At 33.8% G+C, this 16,121-nt stretch overlaps 3 protein-coding genes and 1 long non-coding RNA gene across 4 annotated transcripts; 2 read left to right on the top strand and 2 right to left on the bottom strand.

Annotated features, from left to right (window-relative positions):
* Positions 1-1,941: 1,941 nt before the first annotated feature.
* On the bottom strand, positions 1,942-2,988 carry LOC145070627 (uncharacterized). The gene is made up of 3 exons (XR_013690016.1): positions 2,730-2,988; positions 2,472-2,651; positions 1,942-2,370 (listed from the first exon to the last, which is right to left on the bottom strand). It is a non-coding gene; the product is annotated as an uncharacterized LOC145070627 (long non-coding RNA).
* Positions 2,989-7,514: 4,526 nt separating this feature from the next.
* On the bottom strand, positions 7,515-10,406 carry LOC145070253 (hydrolase family protein / HAD-superfamily protein). The gene is made up of 12 exons (XM_079017191.1): positions 10,141-10,406; positions 9,940-10,043; positions 9,587-9,622; positions 9,412-9,485; positions 9,263-9,303; positions 9,100-9,171; positions 8,805-9,006; positions 8,634-8,729; positions 8,492-8,559; positions 8,205-8,394; positions 8,031-8,114; positions 7,515-7,918 (listed from the first exon to the last, which is right to left on the bottom strand). Exons 1-12 carry the CDS (start codon positions 10,245-10,247, stop codon positions 7,862-7,864), a joined length of 1,131 nt encoding a protein of 376 aa, XP_078873317.1. The 5' UTR covers positions 10,248-10,406; the 3' UTR covers positions 7,515-7,861.
* A 295-nt stretch (positions 10,407-10,701) lies between these two features.
* Positions 10,702-13,009, top strand: LOC145066346 (zinc finger CCCH domain-containing protein 11-like). The gene is made up of 8 exons (XM_079013577.1): positions 10,702-11,078; positions 11,164-11,248; positions 11,464-11,604; positions 11,709-11,797; positions 11,882-12,070; positions 12,156-12,286; positions 12,372-12,474; positions 12,582-13,009. Exons 1-8 carry the CDS (start codon positions 10,911-10,913, stop codon positions 12,777-12,779), a joined length of 1,104 nt encoding a protein of 367 aa, XP_078869703.1. The 5' UTR covers positions 10,702-10,910; the 3' UTR covers positions 12,780-13,009.
* A 1,420-nt stretch (positions 13,010-14,429) lies between these two features.
* Positions 14,430-14,906, top strand: LOC145066726 (uncharacterized). The gene has a single exon (XM_079014005.1). The coding sequence runs from the start codon at positions 14,430-14,432 to the stop codon at positions 14,904-14,906; it is 477 nt and encodes a 158-aa protein (XP_078870131.1).
* The last annotated feature ends 1,215 nt before the right edge of the window (positions 14,907-16,121 follow it).

Raw genomic sequence — 16,121 nt, 5'->3', positions numbered from 1 at the left:
ATAATTTGCAAAATTTCAGGGACGTCAATCGATTTAACATTGTAACGTACTTTTGGGAAAAATGCTCGTGTCCATTTTGAAATTGCTATATCATCAAGCCAGTAAATTGGACTCCTAAGCAAGGTGCAGAAAGGTTGTTTCCTACATGCACTTTGCACCCTTTCCAGACACAACTAAAAATCATGAACTCTATATGCATTGCATGACTTCCAAAACAACGATTCGACTTCCGTATTGTTATGTCCGACAGACTCACGTATTTTTCGAGCTATATATTTAGGACAATATCCATGATACGAATTCGGGTAGGCATTCTGAACACCAAAGTCTATTTTATCACATAGGTTGCTTATGAAACCAACCTCTGTATCCTCACCTAAATAATCTTTTAACCTCATCATGAACCATCTCCATGATTCTTCACACTCTAAGGTTCCCAAACTAATTGCTAAGAGTAGGGGTTCATGATTTCAATCTAAAGCCACTGCGAAGTACATTGTTGTTAGATAGCTCCCAAGAAGGGGTAAATAACCCACATATATCAACGGTATCATGCACCTAAGGAAGGTACGAATCTACATAAAAAAACAAACATATATTAGTGATAAGTAAAAAGTAATCGAGATACATTACCATGAAATATTATATAACTCAATAAAAGAAATATGTTATACCACGCAACCTAAAGCCACAAAACAGAATTGAAAGCGGTTGGTATCCGTTTTCTTAATGGATTTGAAGTTATTAGGATTTGTTCTTTGAAGATTATGCAAGAATATTGGTAGCTGAGAAAAGCTTCTTTCGGTGTAAGTACTCATTTTCACAACCAATGAAAGTGTTTTACAATCATCACACAAATGCAATTATAATTATATTGAAATTAGTGTTTTTCTACAGATCATACTTCATAGTTCAACTTTTTAAATTCATAGTCAAACCAGTTCATTTCATAGTCAAAAATCACTGACCGACAAGACAAGACAAGACAATGTACTTGTCTGCAGTTCATAGTTCAACTTTTTGAATTCATAATCAAACCAATTCATTTCATAGTCAAACATCATTAATCGACAAGAAAAGACAAGACAACACAATGTACTTGTCTGCATTTCATAGTTCAACTTTTTCAATTCATAGTCAAACCATTTCATTTCATAGTCAAACATCAAATATCGACAAGACAAGACAAGACAACACAATGTACTTGTCTGCAGTTCATATTTCAACTTTTTCAATTCATAGTCAAACAAGTTCATTTCATAGTCAAACATAATTGTCTGTAATATAATTTCTTCTATAAATGGGTGTAAGTCATTATGAGAAATTTATCTGAGAAAGTAACTCCTATTTAATAGAAAAATAAGGTTAATGGCATACTGCAATTGCGGAGGTGAACATATCGTTAGGATTTCGGGTACAGCTAAAAACCCAGGAAGATTGTTTTACGCTTGCCCATATTTGGTATCATGTTCTTAACGTCATTCATATTTAAACCCTCGTGTTTACATGGCAACAATTCTTACTGTCTATGTTTAAATTCACAGGGACCGAAATGCGGGTTTATCAGTTGGGTTGATGAATAGAATGACCAATCATCTATGGTAATAGCTAAAGTAGCTAACTCTAATAAGCTCTTTCAATAAGAAAATAAGAAGTTAAAGATAGCGTTGGTTTGTAGTTGGGTGTTGTTCTTGGCAGTTCTTGTTTACAAGTTGTAAGCTTTTTAATATTGTTTTGATAGTTTTGAAGTTGTTAGGTCAATAAATTGTTGTATTTGTACTTATGTTTAGAACAGTGTACTTGTAACATTAAAACAAATGTTGTCGTTCTTATGTTGTAAGTATTTATAAGTTATTAGTAGGTCATTAATTTGTTGTAATTGTTGTAACGTTAAAACTAAAAATAAACTAATAATCAAATCCAACATTAATTTACATATACAAAAATATAATCCAACTACATAGGACCAAGACTCGACCCCCAAAAAATTTTTGTCATCCGTTGGCGAAACTCTAAAGCTGAGCTCTTTGGGTCAATAAGTTCACGTATTGGTTGACCTGAAACTAATTGCTCCATAAACATACAAACAAAAACACCGCAATCTCCCAAATGACTACTTTGTTGGGGAACATTTTCTTCATAAATGAATTGCACATTCAATGGAATCCTTGGGATGTTCCTTCGGGCCCAATAGTTAATCTTGTCCAAATAATTTGCCACCCGAGATTCAAATTTGGTAAAGGTTCCATCAGATTTGAATTTTTCATAAGCCACTGTATCGAGACTGTCATAAATATGGACTTCCATTGACGCCAATCGTAGTTCCCCAAATAGCCAGTGATTAGGGGATGAATGAATCGGCAATAGGACCTGTATAAGGATCAGAAAAAAAAAATTATGTTTTTTATATCACAATACAAAAACATAACGACAATAACGACAATATTTTCAATATAAAAAATTAAGTTTACCGTATCGACATCCCACCAAGCAACCATGAAGTTGGGGTACGTAGCAATACCAGCCATAAACGACCTCCAATCCTGCCCTTCTTCCAAAGCATGGCAAACAAAAAAGTTTGGAGGTATTATTGTATGTCGGTCGCCCTCAAACCGTCTCTTCATCAATAGTCTATACCAAATGGTTATATGCTGCACAAAATTATGATAGTTTTGTTATTGACTACAAAACAAATTACTTTTAAAATAATAAATTAACAATTATTTTACCGATGACTCCAACCATCCGTCGTGTGTATGCCTAAACAAGGCGCTCCAAAAATCTCTATCTAACACGAAATTAAACAAACGATGTTGGACATCATATGAATGAAATAAATAATTTTGGATGACAACCTCACCGTCTGCTACGTAAGGTTGCAGGCGCAACACGGAGAAGTCGTGAGCAACATCAAAAGCTGGAGGAGGAACGGGGCTTGTGTATTTGACATCACCTTCTTTTTTGCTCTTCTTTTTGCTTCGGTGTCGTGTGCAACTAAAAACAACATTCAAATGTTTAAATCTCTATCTTTCAGATAATTCACATAAACATAAAATTATAAGTTTATAAATTAAACGAATACATCGGTATAAGGATGGCACAAATACTGTAATGGTTTTCGAGTTCTCGGTTTATCGGGTGTAACTTCTTTGCCATCAACACCATAATCATCATAATAATCTACATTTCTCGTAATTATTACTTCATCTTCGTCTGACACCTAATTTAATAAGCAATAATCTCTAATTAAAAAAATGTTTCAATCTACTAAAAACAAAATAAAAATAAATGTAAGTATAAGAACCTCTTTAGCTTCATTATAATCATTTACATCAAACACATCATCATCAAATTTGTTCCCCGCATTGTCATTCCTCTCCTCCAACTCCCACATTAAAAATAAAACATTATACTTATTAACGAAAGACACATTAAAAATTAATTATTAAAATCGTAAAGGTAATATCTATAACAACCTTGTCGTCTTCAATATCACGAAAAATATTTTCAGTTGTATTATTTTCATCACTTCATCTTGTACAACCTAGATTTTCAAATATAAAATACGAACACAAATATTCATATATGTTAATAAAATTAAAAAAAATAATGTAGCGTGTAACTAACCTGTTCATCAAATTTTGTTTGGAATACTACAGGCTCCTCAAAACTGATGTCATTTCAAAATTCTTCATTATTCACTTCTTCAACAAAAACCTCTGTAGGTTGTCGGTTCATAAACACATGCTGCCCCAGTGCATGTAGCCGTTTCAACACCTCATCTAGGTTGTGTTTCCCACTGCCCCTACCTCTACCATGAGAGCGACCACTGGATGACATACTAGACGAAGATTCATCTTGTCTCCTAAAATGGTCCCGTACTGGGGATGGAACTGATTTCCGTTCACCATATACATACTCTTGAAATGACATATAATAACAAGATGTCATCTCACCATCACTCGGTAACATGCTTTGTCTTGGTGGTTGTCCCTCCTAAAAAATTAAACATATTAAAAATGCATATAAAAGTATAATAATGAAGTTTATTAATAATAAAAAAAAATTATAAACCTGTATCTTTGAAAAAATCTTGTTCACATCAACTCATTTCAATTTTTTTGTCCCACTCTATCGTTTCATCTGAGGCATGTCTCTATTTTTTCTCAATACAAATCCACATGCATTAACAGTCGGAAGCATCTCATATATCCATATCTACAATTTTTACAATTACACTAATAAAAGTTAAAATTAAAATAAAAACCATAACAATAAAACAATTTAAATATAAGAAAATTTTTATACCCTTATTGGAGCCGTAAATCCTGAGACGGAGTATTTTAAAGTTTGACGACGCTCAGGAAGTGATAAATATTTATTTATCTTGTTCCATGTATCCTCAATGTCATCATACGTAAAATTCCATAGATAGCTACCTCAAACGAAACTAACAAAACAAAAAATAAATTAGTTATAATATAAATTAACATTAATAATATAAAACTTTCAACGTAAACAAAATATACCTGTTCCAAACATCCAAATTCCTAGCCAAAAAAAACCAATCTTGTGGCATGCGATCATTTATTTCTTTTCCCAAAAAACCTTCACACAAAATGTATATCAAACATATTCTAACTGTATCAGCGTCGTCAACTTCTAAGAATGTTTGATTTAAAATTAAACTTTTCAGGTCGCCGATTTTCACCGAACTATTTGTATAGTTCGGAAATAGCCGCTCACGCAATAAACATCTTTTTTTACTAGTTACTACTTTTTTCTGACACTTTTTTCCCAATGTTTTTTGGATACTCCCCAAAATTGAAGCCGGTTATCAAACAAAACTCTTCCGACCCATATACCATTTTCGTATCGCCTACTCTAAAATATAACCGTTTTATTCCATCTGGAGATAAAACAGGGTCCGGCCGGATCTGATGAAGGAACATTTTATGGAACAACAATCCGTCCCCTTGTAAACGAGGGACATCCAACAAATAACCAAATACGGTATCTCTAAAAATGTCACGCCTGACACCATCTAACACTTCAAATACTTCCCATATATTACAGCCCGAGCCTTTTAAGTTTACAATTGCTTTCACATTGAAATAATTAAAATCATGCTGCACAAAACACAAAAACATATTAGAGAACTAAACAAATATTTCGTTTTTAAAATATATGATTATTAACTGCAATAATAACATAAACAATAATAACAATGCGAATACAAATATTTAATAAATAATTTATATATTTACGATAAAAAACAATAACATACACATAGTATAACAATTTTTCAACTTAAATGATAAATATATAAACAATTTACCAAGTTATACGACAAATATACAAACAATTTTTATCTTTCTAATTATATAAAATAACATTTTCTAACCATATAAACAAACAATTTTTCAAATAAAACGACAACTAAATTAATAATTTTGCAAGTTATACGACAAATATATACAAATTTTCAACTTATACGAAAAATACAAATCTCTCTCTCTCTCTCTCTCTCTCTCTCTCTCTCTCTCTCTCTCTCTCTCTCTCTCTCTCTCTCTCTCTCTCTCTCTCTCTCTCTCTCTCTCTCTCTCTCAAGCCAAAAATAGAGGACCAAAAAGGAACCCGTTACCCACCTTTATTATTTTATTTTTTTTAAAATAAGACAAAACTTCATAAATGGTCCCTATGGTAATGAAAAGACAGAAATGTCTTTCACTTAACGGCCAAAAGCTAACGGCGTTAGCGAAAAAGACCATTTGTTAAAAATTTTGAAACCACAGGGACCATCTGTGAGGTTTTTGAACTTAGGGACTAAACTTGATATTTTCAAAAACCACAGGGACCATTTTTGAAGTTTTGTCTAAAAATAATTACACGATTAGAATATACAATTTTTCAAGTTATACAACAACTATACAAACGACAAACAACATATTGTAAACATTATTCTAACAATTTATTTAACTAATAACTTTAAAAAAATGAGCATATTCTAACCATTTACTAAATGTACAACCATCCGATGCACACTCTACGCAGTCTCTACTTGTACATTCAAAAACCACTAACAAAATAACATTTAAACTTCAAGTTTACTAATAACAAATATTAAAACTATCAAATACAACAAAATTACTCTTTCACAAACATTATAATTTCTTTTTTTTACACTAACTAATACAATAAATAATAAAATAATAAAGACATATACTAAATAAAGGTTAATTAAAACATTAAAAGAGTTAAAATCTAACCATATTTGCGTGATTGTTGAAATAATTCTCCATTTTCTTCAAAAAATCGCCAAAAGGAATCCCTGAGAGTTTTTCTGTAATGAAGAGTGAAAAATGAAGAAAAAAAAAACGTTATATAAGAAATTCGGGACAAAATCGCAGATGGACTTTTCCATCTGCGAATGTACAAGCAGCTAAGCATAACTGTGCTTTAGCCACTTGTACATTCGCAGATGGAAAGCCCAAATAAATTGTATTAGATGGGGCTATTCCATCTGCAAAATCAGTGGCCATTTTTGCAAATTCGGTTTTTTTTGGCTAAATTTGTAATGTAATTAGTGTAATTGGCTAAATTTGTCATTTTCTCTTAAAAAAAGATTAACATAAATATAAAAAATGAAAAAATTAAAAGGGTAAAAAAGACTTTTCACCTTTATCAGGGACCAAAACTACAAAAAAAAAAAATTCAATTTTAGACTATTGGTGCAAGTCAGAAACTTTTTGATCCATCCTGTTGGTAATCAGCCCTTACTTTTAACCCTCCTGCAACCTATAGGTTGCAACTACTATCGACTCTCATATGATTTACACAACCAGGAAATATGGACAGGTTATAGGGTTTTCTCTCTGCTATATTACTTTCAAAAGGAAAACTGATTACACATTTAATGAAAACTATCTACCATATTTATAGACTACAATTAAGCTGCTACACTACATGCCACGTAATCTAAACAAAAGAAAAGAGAATAAACATGCAACTATTTCCCAACTGTATTTCCTTCTTATTCTCCATACAATTGAGCTGCTACACTACATGCCATGGTAAAAAACAAGACTTAGTAACACCCACTTTCTAAAGACTTAGTCCAACATAGACTATTCAACTGTGATCCATTCCATGACTACTGACCCGTGGATTACTTGCTGACCGCAACTCAATTGTGACCCATAACCCATCAAGATTACCTAACATTCCACAGTTTTTTGCAAAACACAGGGACCAAATTTGCAGTTTACTCTAGTATTTCATTATGCAATGTTTTTCTTCTTTATTTTAGTGTGTTGGTTTAGGGGACATAAAAGGACTAAACTGCATCAAATTTGGTATTTATTTTAGACCTTGATTGGAAGGTTGTTTGTGTCAAATGGATCCAAAGTCATTAACTATATCTAACTAGATGACATTGAACTAAAATTGAAACTTCTTTTTGAAATTTTGTTTTTATCTTCTTTTACAAAAAAATATATGGAAAACTAGTTGACTTTGAATTAAAGCAAGTTACTTTGTTCTTTTATAATATTTGATTTTGTATAGTTATGCCGGGCATCTCATCAACAATGGTACACTCCGCAAGAACCCTGCTTGCTTGAAGCTAATAGAGTTGCTTATGCTAGAGTCGTGATTCCCTTATAATTGTAGACTTGTTGGGGCCATTCTTACACAAAACCCAGGGATTGGCTATTACTACCACTTCAGCAGGAAATTTAAAAAAAAAAAAAGTATAAAAAAACATGAGATACTTTCTTTTTGAAATTTAAAATAGTCAAAATCCTAGAGCCTTCTTTCTGTAGCGGAGCTCATGGATAAAAAAATGTGTTTCTGCTAAGCATTATATAGCCTCTCTTTGCAATATATATTCCACAGCCTCTTCTACTGTATCAACAACCTGTAATACCCAATTACTTCATGTTTTAAGCATCAATAAATACTTTTAAACATCAAAATTTAAATAATTTTTTTTTTAAAAAAGATCATAAATTATCTCAACTCTGACTTACCCGATCAGCAGGATAATCCGTGTGGTTCTCTTTTCCTCTAAAAACACCTGTCCTTGTCAATATAGAAAACCATGGATGTCCGGCCTGAAATATATATTAAAAAAAAGGGAAAATGAATTTTTATATAAAACTACAATTCAATTTAATAAAAATTCAAAAATAATAAAAACAAACCTGTCTTGCGCCCTTGACATCAACCGAAGGATTGTCCCCAATCATGTACAGGGTTTCAAAATAGTGTGAATTATTTATTATGTCTTTGTGATCTTCATTAAGAAGTTGCTTCAATATGGACTCTGCATTCTTGAACACTTCTGGATTTGGTTTTCCAAATGAGGTATACTCCAATGGCTTGTGGTGAATCCTACATCAATGTTCATACAAACATAAATCTTGATCTAAGTGAAAAGACATTACAATAAACATTAATTTTATTTTATTGATTATTATTTATTTAATACCTGTTAAAGATGCTTTCTAGAGCAATCCTAAAAGCCCCCATGCCAAGACGTTCACAAGGAAATACAGCCTGTTCTCACCTTTAACATGTTCAGTGCATTATTCCAATTAATCTTAAAAAATAATATTTTATAAATAAATGACCTGATATTCAAGATCATCAGCTGCAAAATACATAGGTGGTTGATGCTCACACTTCTCTCCAGGCAAACCACCCGATCTCAATATGTCACAAAGAACCTACAAAAATTATGTTACAAGAATAAATTCGAAAGCAAAAAGATTAATTTTTGTTTAAAATAAAACAACAGCTACCTGAATATCTCTACTCCAGTCAACAGGGTCACTAACAACAAAAGCTGCTTTAACTCTTTCAGAAGTGACATCAAAACTTTGGACTGATTCACTGGAGTTTTTTTGCTCATCGCCTGGTTGTTTTGTGGTCCAGGTTTTGTAAGGTGATAGAGGATCAATGTTATTGAAGTGAGATGCATATTCTTCTAATGAGATGGCTTTTCTGTAAATTAATTGAAACTAAAAAACTAAGACAATAAGTTTTGTGAATGATGAATATGGAATATTACATTCCATGGTGATTAATAGCACTTACTTGAAACCGTATTCAGACATCACCACTGCAGGCTCCCCTTTTCCAGTGGCAACAATTAATTCATTTTCAAACCTAAAAGAAATATAATGTTACAACACTTTATTAACATCATCAAACCAGAATACAAATTTCATGTAGGACATGATATAAATCATAGATGTACCTCTTCAGCAAGTTTTTGAAAGGTGTGTGACCCTGTAATACCTGCATAAGTTGGACATTCATGTCATGGTGTAACAATTAACTAATTAGCAGAATGGATGAAGTTGATTATGATGATATCATAATAGTATTGTATATATTTGGTATTACCTGAATAGGGTCGATATTCACTCCAAGGAGTTGGCTCAACTCAGAGGCTCTTCTAGATTCAGGGATGCCTCCTCCTGTTACATATGAATGGGACAGTTGCTTTAGTCATATGAGAATAGGATGAGTAAACAAAATTATTCCACTAAACAAGGATCAAGTCCTCCAATGTACTTACCATTTGTCAGAAACAGATATGGGATCTTCAGACAACCTGCAGTGAGAGGAAGTGAGATGACTATCCAAGTTTAGGTCGAGGCAAATACTGATCAGTAAGTCATGATCATTCTGGATCATCAGGCAAAGGGTAGAGAGAATGTATGAAAACCACTAAGACCTCAAAAGCATCTGGTCAAATGGTAGAGAGAACCATATGATGAATTTTCTGAACATTTATGGAAGAGAAAAGAGTTTAAAGGTATTTAATTAATGTGGAATATACATTGCCTTGAAATCCGCAAGTATTGAGGAAAATCGAAGACCTCAAAAAGCATCTGAGAGCAATATATACCATACAAACTAAAATATTACCAGAATCATCGTATAATCTCCTCAAAGCTTTAGGAGAATCTCCAATTGGAGTACGTCCACGAAGTATAACACCATCAATATCAAATGCAATGCCAAAAGAATGTCTGTCACAATCAAAATAGAATTAATTATAACATAAAAATCACAGATTACAGAAATAATAACTATACAAAACGAATTGCTATGGATTAATCGACGAACCTTTTAGGTATTGAATGAAACTGAGCTGAAACACGATAAATGTAAAATTGAGTTGATGAATATCTGTTTCTTCCCTGTACAACCCTAGAAATGGTACGGAGTTTCATATTGTATTCGAACTTCAACGAAGACAGTGTTGCAGAAACTGTTGGCTCTGCGTTCCCGATAGTGAGTAGCGACTATGAACTAATCTTCTAAAATGGGCCACTATACTTTCTTCCATTTACAATTAGGTCACTAAAACTTTTCCATCCAGTATTACAGTTAAGTCTAACAATAGAGTATCTAAATTTACCATCTTACCCTTTTGATATAAACCTTATATTTTGGTTGTTCAATATTTAGGTTGTATTATATATATATATATATATATATATATATATATATATATATATATATATATTTTGTGAGACTGTGTCTTTTCTTCGTATTGTTTTTTAAAATAAATTTATTATTTATTTTAAAATATCCGAACTTTACCAAAAAAAAAAAAAAAAAAAAAATTGGCATGTAAATAAGTGAAACGACAATTATATCCTTTGATGTTGTTGACATCGTTAACCCTTGGAACTTAAAACAAGCCTTTCGGCAGAGGTGTCCAATCCTGTTATACTTCTTCTGCTAGGAGGCAACTCACAAAACCCTAATCAGTAAATCTATTCATCGGATATTCAATCGTTCGATCAACCGATTATCTGTCGATCTACTTGGCTCGATTACCAACTCTGAATTAAGATACACAAGGTTTGAATTTGAATTCAGTTTGGAGGATGCCTCCGAAACAATCGAAAGCGGAGGTAGCAAAGAAGCAGAAAGTAGTAGAAGACAAGACATTTGGGCTTAAGAACAAGAACAAGAGCAAAAATGTTCAAAAATATGTGCAGGCACTTCAGCTGAATGCTGTACCCAAACCCGATCCGTCCAAACTCGCTGCTAAGGTATCTATCGATAGGGTTTCGTAATCTTAGTAAGCTGTTTCATTTCAGTGGTTCTTGTAGTAAGTTTGAGTTTTTTGATTAACAGAAAAAGAAGGATGAAGAGAAAGCTAGAGAGAAGGAATTGAATGATTTGTTTAAGATTGCTGTTGTTCAACCTAAAGTACCTCCTGGTAGGTCTTGTATTGATTTTCATTTTATTGGATTTTATCTTGAGAAACCTGAATCTTTCCGTATTGCTCTGTAAATATATGATTCGGCTTGATATTAACCTATCTGGATTCTACTATGGGCGATACATATCGGAAGCATATGGGAAACATGTTCTTCAGTTAAAGTTATATTTGCTAATATAGTTTTTCATCTCATTAATTGTGCTCTTCATCAGGTGTGGATCCAAAGTCTATATTGTGTGAGTTTTTCAAAGCTGGTCAATGTGCAAAAGGTTTCAAATGCAAGTTCTCTCATGATCTGAATATACAAAGGAAGGGTGAGAAGATTGATATCTTCAGTGATAAGCGCGATGAAGGTTGTTGTTTTCAACTATTTGATTGCTTATTCTTTTCCTTCTCTTCCTATTGTGATTTGATAATTGATATGGAGTATAACTAACTTGTTCTTGTGGAATCTTAGACACAATGGAGGAATGGGATCAAGAGATGTTGGAAAAAGTTATTGAATCAAAAGGAAAAGAGTACAACCAGAATAAACCAACTGACATTGTATGCTTCTTTAAGTTGTTAAACATTTTCCATAAATCTATATTGCCATTGAATATATGTTGATTTAATACACATTTGGAACAGGTTTGCAAACACTTTCTTGATGCAGTGGAGAGAAAGCAATATGGTTGGTTTTGGGTTTGTCCAAATGGTAATAAAGAGTGTCACTACAGACATGCACTCCCTCCTGGATACATCTTGAAGTCCCAAATGAAGGCTCTTTTAGAAGAAGAAGCTAACAAGCTAGCTATTGAGGATGAGATTGAAGATCAGGTAAAGATTCCATCTTTTTCACCAAAGCAGTTGTTTTTCTTTGTTTACAGTTATACCCTTCACCTGATTTATCTTATTCCCTCAGCGTGCAAAAGTGAAAACAACAACTCCAATGACTACTGATCTGTTTATGGATTGGAAGAAGATGAAGATGGATGAAAAAGAAGCTGGATTGGCTGCTCAAAGAGCAGAGAGGGCTAAGAATGATCGAATGAGGTTTGTTTGTTTTTTCTTAATGAATACATTTTGACTTTTTTAAAAAGATTTCTTGAAAATAATCATTTTGTTGTTGGTTTTGCAGTGGGCGAGAGCTGTTTCTTTCTGATGCTAGTTTGTTTGTGGATGATGCTGAGGCATATGAGAAGTACCACAGAGAAGAAGAACCTGATAATACCACTCAGAAGGTATATATATAAAAATTAGTTGTTTTAATGATAAAAAAATGTAGTTATATGCATATTAAAAGTCCTACCACAAAGGCTTAATTTTTGGGTTCTCCATTTGATTTCAGGCACAAGATAACTCATCAACAGGTGGACCAAGTACATCAACAAGTGTTGCTGCTGTTTCTGAAGAAGGCAATTCCCAGATTCATGATGATGATGATGATGAGGATGATGATGATGATGATCTGGATATGGATGAGTTGAATGAGCTTGAAGCAAGCTTGTCAAGAACATCTATCCAAATCAGAGAGCCAGTGAAATGAGATTGCTTACCATGTAACTTGAAGAGTGAGAGAGAGGTAATATTGTTTCATCATATTGTAGAATGCAAGTTTTGAATTGGGTTTTCATGTATTGTTTTTTTTTTTTTTTTTTAATCTGAATTATGTAGTTTAATAGGTTTTGTTTTATCCACCAACATTAAATATTTGGACCAAACTTAGTGTCAATGAAGACAATGTTTTGAATGTTTACACTATGACATTCTATTTCACGTTTTTTGTGTTAAATGAGCGGGAGTTTAAACAATAAAATGTATGATATAACATTTGGGCTATGTTATAATGTGTGGCAAAAACAGAATCAACAATGTACTCTATATTGATGATAACCCGTATTTTCTATACATGAATTAGATTACCAACTTGCAAATAAAATGCATGGCATAAGTTAAAGTCTTATAGCAAGTTCAGGTTACTTATCTTTTGTATTAACAGATCATGTGAAGTAGCTTTCAAGATATTTGCTTACTCTCGACAAACAAACATTTTTTTAAACCCTAGAAATGATTAATGGTTCAAAGACCAAAGGGCTTACAGCCTAGCATTATCCTTCAGTCAAAGGTAGACCTGGCAATTTGATACACGACACGAACATGATACGAGTTTCTCGTGTATGTGTTTTAGAAATTTGTGTTTCATGTTTATTCGTATCTTACATGTATTTTAAATTCGTATTTCGTGTCTTACACGTGTCAAACACGAATTTACATGTTTAGACACGTATAAGACACGATATAAATTCGTGTTGACACGTGATACGTACAAACACGTATATACACATATATATATTTTAGGGTTAAATTTTATATTTATAATATATTAGGGACCATTTGCGTAAAGGTCAATAATTAGTTTATAGCCCTAGCTTAAAAAAAGCCATTAAAAATGTGTTTATTCGTGTGTTTTTGTGTTTACGTGAAAAACGGATAAAAAAACGTGTTTGTTCGTGTCGTGTCACGTGTCACGATTTTTTTACGTTTCGTGTTCGTGTTTGATACCCCAAACACGTTTTATAATTCGTGTCATGTTCATGTTTAACAAATTCGTGTCGTGTAAATTCATGTCTGACACGAATACATGATATGCAAACACGGATTGTCAGGTCTAGTCAAAGGTTGAGACTAAAGTTGTAAATTTAGGAGTAGTAGGTGTAGAGATTTCTTTCAAATGAACTGAAAGTGTGTTGAGGAAGGAGTGTAATGAAGGCTTGTCAAGCACATCACAATTTAACTGGAAATGAGAGATTTCTTTCTAACGAACTGAAAGTGTGTTGGAAAAGGAGTGTATAAAGGCCACTCAAGCACAATGTAAACACTTTTCAACCCATGCCATAGACGTTTTTCTAACGGGACAAATAGAACAGTTGCTATTAGATAATATTTAATTTATGTTTAAAATTTAAGTTTCTTGATAACTTTTATCATGTTGAGCTAGATAGATTAGATTAGCTTTATCCGTTTTCTTTTCCTATAGTTTAGGAACTTTGTATCTTTTTAATCCCATTATGGGATCTGTCGATGATGAGAAGAAAACAACAATTCAATACCATCAAATTTATGATGGTATCAGAGCGGTTCAAGAAATTCTAAAATACAACAGAACAGCAAAACAACATCACTTGTATCTTAATCGATGTCAGGCGAAAAGAAGACAGAAGGAGGAAGCTCCAGCAACACCATCGATCACAATTCTCCCTATTATCTGCATCCATCTGACGTACCAAAACAACTACATGTCAACGACATCCTCACAGATTCCAATTGTGCCGATTGGGCACAGGAGATGCAAAATTTCCTGTTTGCAAAGAACAAAATAGAGTTTGTTGATGGAACTCTTGCAAAACCAGAAAAGGGGACTCCCGAATACATGCCGTGGATGCGGTGCGATGCCATGGTGAAAGGCTGGCTCGCCACCGCAATGGAGAAAACGATACGGGATAGTGTCAAATATTCTATGACTGCCTCACAGATGTGGAAGGATTTGCACGAGAGATTTGGCAAAGAAAGCTCACCAAGGGCGTACGAATTGAGACAAAAAAATATCCGTTGCTCGACAAAACGGAACGACTGTCTCAACTTACTACACCAATCTGAGGTCCTTATGGAATGAGGCGTCGTCGATCTTGCCACTTCCGGTGTGCACCTGCAAGAATTGTACCTGCGAAAACGGGAAAAGGATGCTAGAGTACCAAGAAAAGGAGCGCCTTTATCAATTTCTAATGGGGCTCGACTCTGATTTCAACGTAATTAGAACCCAGATTCTAGCGACCAAACCGATTCCATCCTTGGGAGCGGTGTACCACCTGGTTGCAGAGGACGCGAGACAGAGATCTATTTCCGGTGAAAGCAGATCGGCGCCGGAGGCTGCAACATTCAAGACCAGTCAAGGGAAAAATCCGACTTTCAATCAGAAGAACAACTGGAAGATCCAGAAAGAGAAGAAGGAGAACGATTACTGTACTCATTGTAATCGCTCAGGGCATAAACGCGATGGTTGTTTTAAACTGGTGGGCTACCCAGACTGATGGCCCAACAAGAAGACTGAAAAAGGAAGTCCACGGTTGCATTTGCAGATACAGACTCTAACCCAATCCCAGATTTAACAAAAGACCAATATCAAATGTTTGTGTGCCATTTTGCAAACGACGAAAAAGAAACTCCGGTACAAAGTGCGAACATGGCAGGTAAATCAAGTAATGAAGAGGACTGGGTCATCGATTCAGGTTGTACTGAGCATATAGCTTATATTCCTAGTCTTCTTAAAAATAAAACCAACACTCCTTTTGAATCACCAGTGGTCATACCCAATGGTGATTCTATTCCTCTCAAAGGCAAAGGTGAAAGTATACTCCCAGGGGGAGTAAAATTAGATGGAGTTCTTTGTGTACCGGATTTCAAATGCAACTTACTTTCGGTAAGTCGCATGACAAAAGACCTACAGTGTGCTATAACCTTTTTCCCGACTTTTGTGTCATGCAGGCCCTCTACAAGAAGAACTTGATTGGAGCGGGTAGACGGGAAGGGGGGCTTTACCGGATGAGGTCAAATAAAGATAGACGAGCTATGTCAACAACTACAAGAACTTGGCACAAAAGGTTAGGCCATGCCTCGAAGGGAAAGCTTTCAAATGTTGATTTTCTTAAAAGTAGTTCAATTGAATTTTGCAATAAGACTTGTGATTCGTGTGCCAGAGCCAAACTTATTAGAAACCCATTTCCCGTTAGTAATAATAAAAGTAAATTTGCATTTGATCTTATACACTGTGACATATGGGGTGGTTATCGTGTACCGTCTTACACAAAGGCAAATTATTTTCTCACAATTG

The sequence above is a fragment of the Lactuca serriola genome, chromosome 8, assembly GCF_051521515.1.
Source record: "Lactuca serriola cultivar US96UC23 chromosome 8, Lser_US96UC23_V15, whole genome shotgun sequence".
NCBI lineage: Eukaryota > Viridiplantae > Streptophyta > Magnoliopsida > Asterales > Asteraceae > Lactuca > Lactuca serriola.
Note: the sequence above shows the minus strand (reverse complement) of the source record. Positions and strands in the feature narration are given on the sequence as shown.

Coding starts and splice junctions, on each gene's coding strand:
- LOC145070253 (XM_079017191.1), bottom strand. CDS start 10,247: ATGAAACTCCGTACCATTTCTAGGGTTGTACAGGGAAGAAACAGATAT. Junction 8,560..8,633: donor CTGATGATCTTGAATATCAG/GTCATTTATTTA, acceptor AGGTGAGAACAG/GCTGTATTTCCTTGTGAACG. Junction 7,919..8,030: donor CGGATTATCCTGCTGATCGG/GTAAGTCAGAGT, acceptor TGGGTATTACAG/GTTGTTGATACAGTAGAAGA.
- LOC145066346 (XM_079013577.1), top strand. CDS start 10,911: ATGCCTCCGAAACAATCGAAAGCGGAGGTAGCAAAGAAGCAGAAAGTA. Junction 11,079..11,163: donor CGTCCAAACTCGCTGCTAAG/GTATCTATCGAT, acceptor TTTGATTAACAG/AAAAAGAAGGATGAAGAGAA. Junction 12,071..12,155: donor AGGATGAGATTGAAGATCAG/GTAAAGATTCCA, acceptor TTATTCCCTCAG/CGTGCAAAAGTGAAAACAAC.
- LOC145066726 (XM_079014005.1), top strand. CDS start 14,430: ATGTCAGGCGAAAAGAAGACAGAAGGAGGAAGCTCCAGCAACACCATC.